This window comes from Sinocyclocheilus anshuiensis, unplaced genomic scaffold (assembly GCF_001515605.1).
Source record: "Sinocyclocheilus anshuiensis isolate Anshui unplaced genomic scaffold, SAMN03320099.WGS_v1.1 scaffold1582, whole genome shotgun sequence".
Taxonomy (NCBI): domain Eukaryota; kingdom Metazoa; phylum Chordata; class Actinopteri; order Cypriniformes; family Cyprinidae; genus Sinocyclocheilus; species Sinocyclocheilus anshuiensis.
Window position 1 is genome coordinate 22,639 of NW_015542419.1, and position 1,615 is coordinate 24,253.

The following is a 1,615-nucleotide window of genomic DNA, read 5'->3' on the forward strand; positions in this document are numbered from 1 at the left end:
TGTTCGTGACAGGTTTTGTGAGATTCACTCTAGCTTATGTGTGTGTGTGTGTGAGAGAGTGAGTGTGTGTGTGTCTGTGTGTGTGTGTGTGTGTGTGTGTGTGATACTCACGCTCATCAGAGCACACACAGACACCGTAGTTGAGCAGCAGGTGTTTGTGGGATAGCTGGCTCATCATGCTCGCCGACTCGAAGAACGACTGTCAGAGAGAGAAACCATGATGCCCTGCGCTGATCAGACTCATGAAGAGAAAGACAAAGACGCTTGGGTTTTTCCCACAGTACCTCAGTGTAGTTGCGGTGGGTTTTATCCAGCACTTTGAGCACCACGTCCATCTTGTGGATCTCTCCGTAATCTCCGAGCTCCCTCCGGACGCCGCGGAAGGCCTGCGTGAACGCTCCCTGACCCAAACCCTCCCTCTGAACGCCAAAACATTACAGGAACGTCATCAGAAAGAGATGCACCTGCACTTCCATATCCAGGTATGACATGAACATAAAGCCCAAATCCGATTTTTGTGCATTTCCAATTGGAATCCAATCATATTTAGCAAGTGTGATTGGGGAAAAAAAGCACATGAAATCCTTTAAAAGCCACATTCATATGTGGCTGTTGCTGGGGTTTTTTTGGCGCAGGTACAGTACAGCACAAAGTGTTCTAAGACTTTTGCACAGTACTGTATATCAACGCAACATCACTGCTATAGAAATGCAGATACTCTGTAAGATGAAAGAAACACTCTGAACAGTTGTGATACACAGTGCAGACGATCAATCATTCAGATAAGATTCCAATCTTATCAAAGGATACACAAATAATGTGATTTGGGCTGAGAGTGTGAGTGTAGCTGGCGTGATCTGTGTGTTCAGACGCACCGTCTCCAGATCTTCTTTATGGATCTTGTGAAAGATCATCTGGTTGACGTGTTTGAGTTCAGACGGCGAGAGACACGCGTCAGAGGTTTGGCTGCTCCTGCACACCAGCAGATTGGATTTATCTACAGACACAAACACACGTCACTCACACAGTTCCGCCGGCGCGTCTGATCCGAAGCAGAGATCTGCGTCTGACCTTTGCTGCGCGGCGGACAGCGGCGGCTGAACTGGAACACGTGTCTGTCGGAGCGCAGTGCCTCCTTCTGGTAGTGCTGCAGTAATTCACCCAGACGGCTGAAGCTGCATGTAGCTCCGTTGAGCACAAACTCTCCCGAGTGAGAGCGAACGACCAGACAGTGCTTAAACTCCAGCTGACCCTCAAACTGCAGACACACAGAGACACAGACACACACACACACACACACACACACACACACAGACGATCAATAAAACACACACTGAGCTGAAAGTTAATTGCTGCTTGGGATTGAAAGAAATAAAGACATCCTCTGGCCTGTGATATAATCCACATACACACACTCACCTCAACCACGAAGGACAGGAAGTACCGGTCGTAGTCTCTCGGGCTGCACCGCAGGATATAAACGCCCCTGTGGTTTTCACATCGGCGCAAGCGGCTGATGGTGAACTCAGTCCTGACCCGAGAAAACAGTTCATTTCTGAAGACTGTGTGTGTGTGTGTGTGTGTGTGTGTGTGTGTGTGTGTGTGAGTGTGTGTG

The 1,615-nt window shown here is 48.7% G+C and overlaps 1 protein-coding gene across 1 annotated transcript in view; it reads right to left on the reverse strand.

Moving 5' to 3' along the window:
- LOC107693475 (tyrosine-protein kinase JAK2-like) overlaps positions 1-1,615 on the reverse strand; it is a 25,975-nt gene that overhangs the window by 14,317 nt on the left and 10,043 nt on the right. Inside the window, exons 8-12 of the mRNA XM_016492879.1 lie at positions 1,420-1,531; positions 1,072-1,258; positions 876-997; positions 285-419; positions 112-199 (exon numbers count right to left, since the gene is read on the reverse strand). Coding sequence (XP_016348365.1) covers positions 112-199; positions 285-419; positions 876-997; positions 1,072-1,258; positions 1,420-1,531 — 644 coding nt within the window. The remainder of the gene's footprint in view (positions 1-111; positions 200-284; positions 420-875; positions 998-1,071; positions 1,259-1,419; positions 1,532-1,615) is intronic.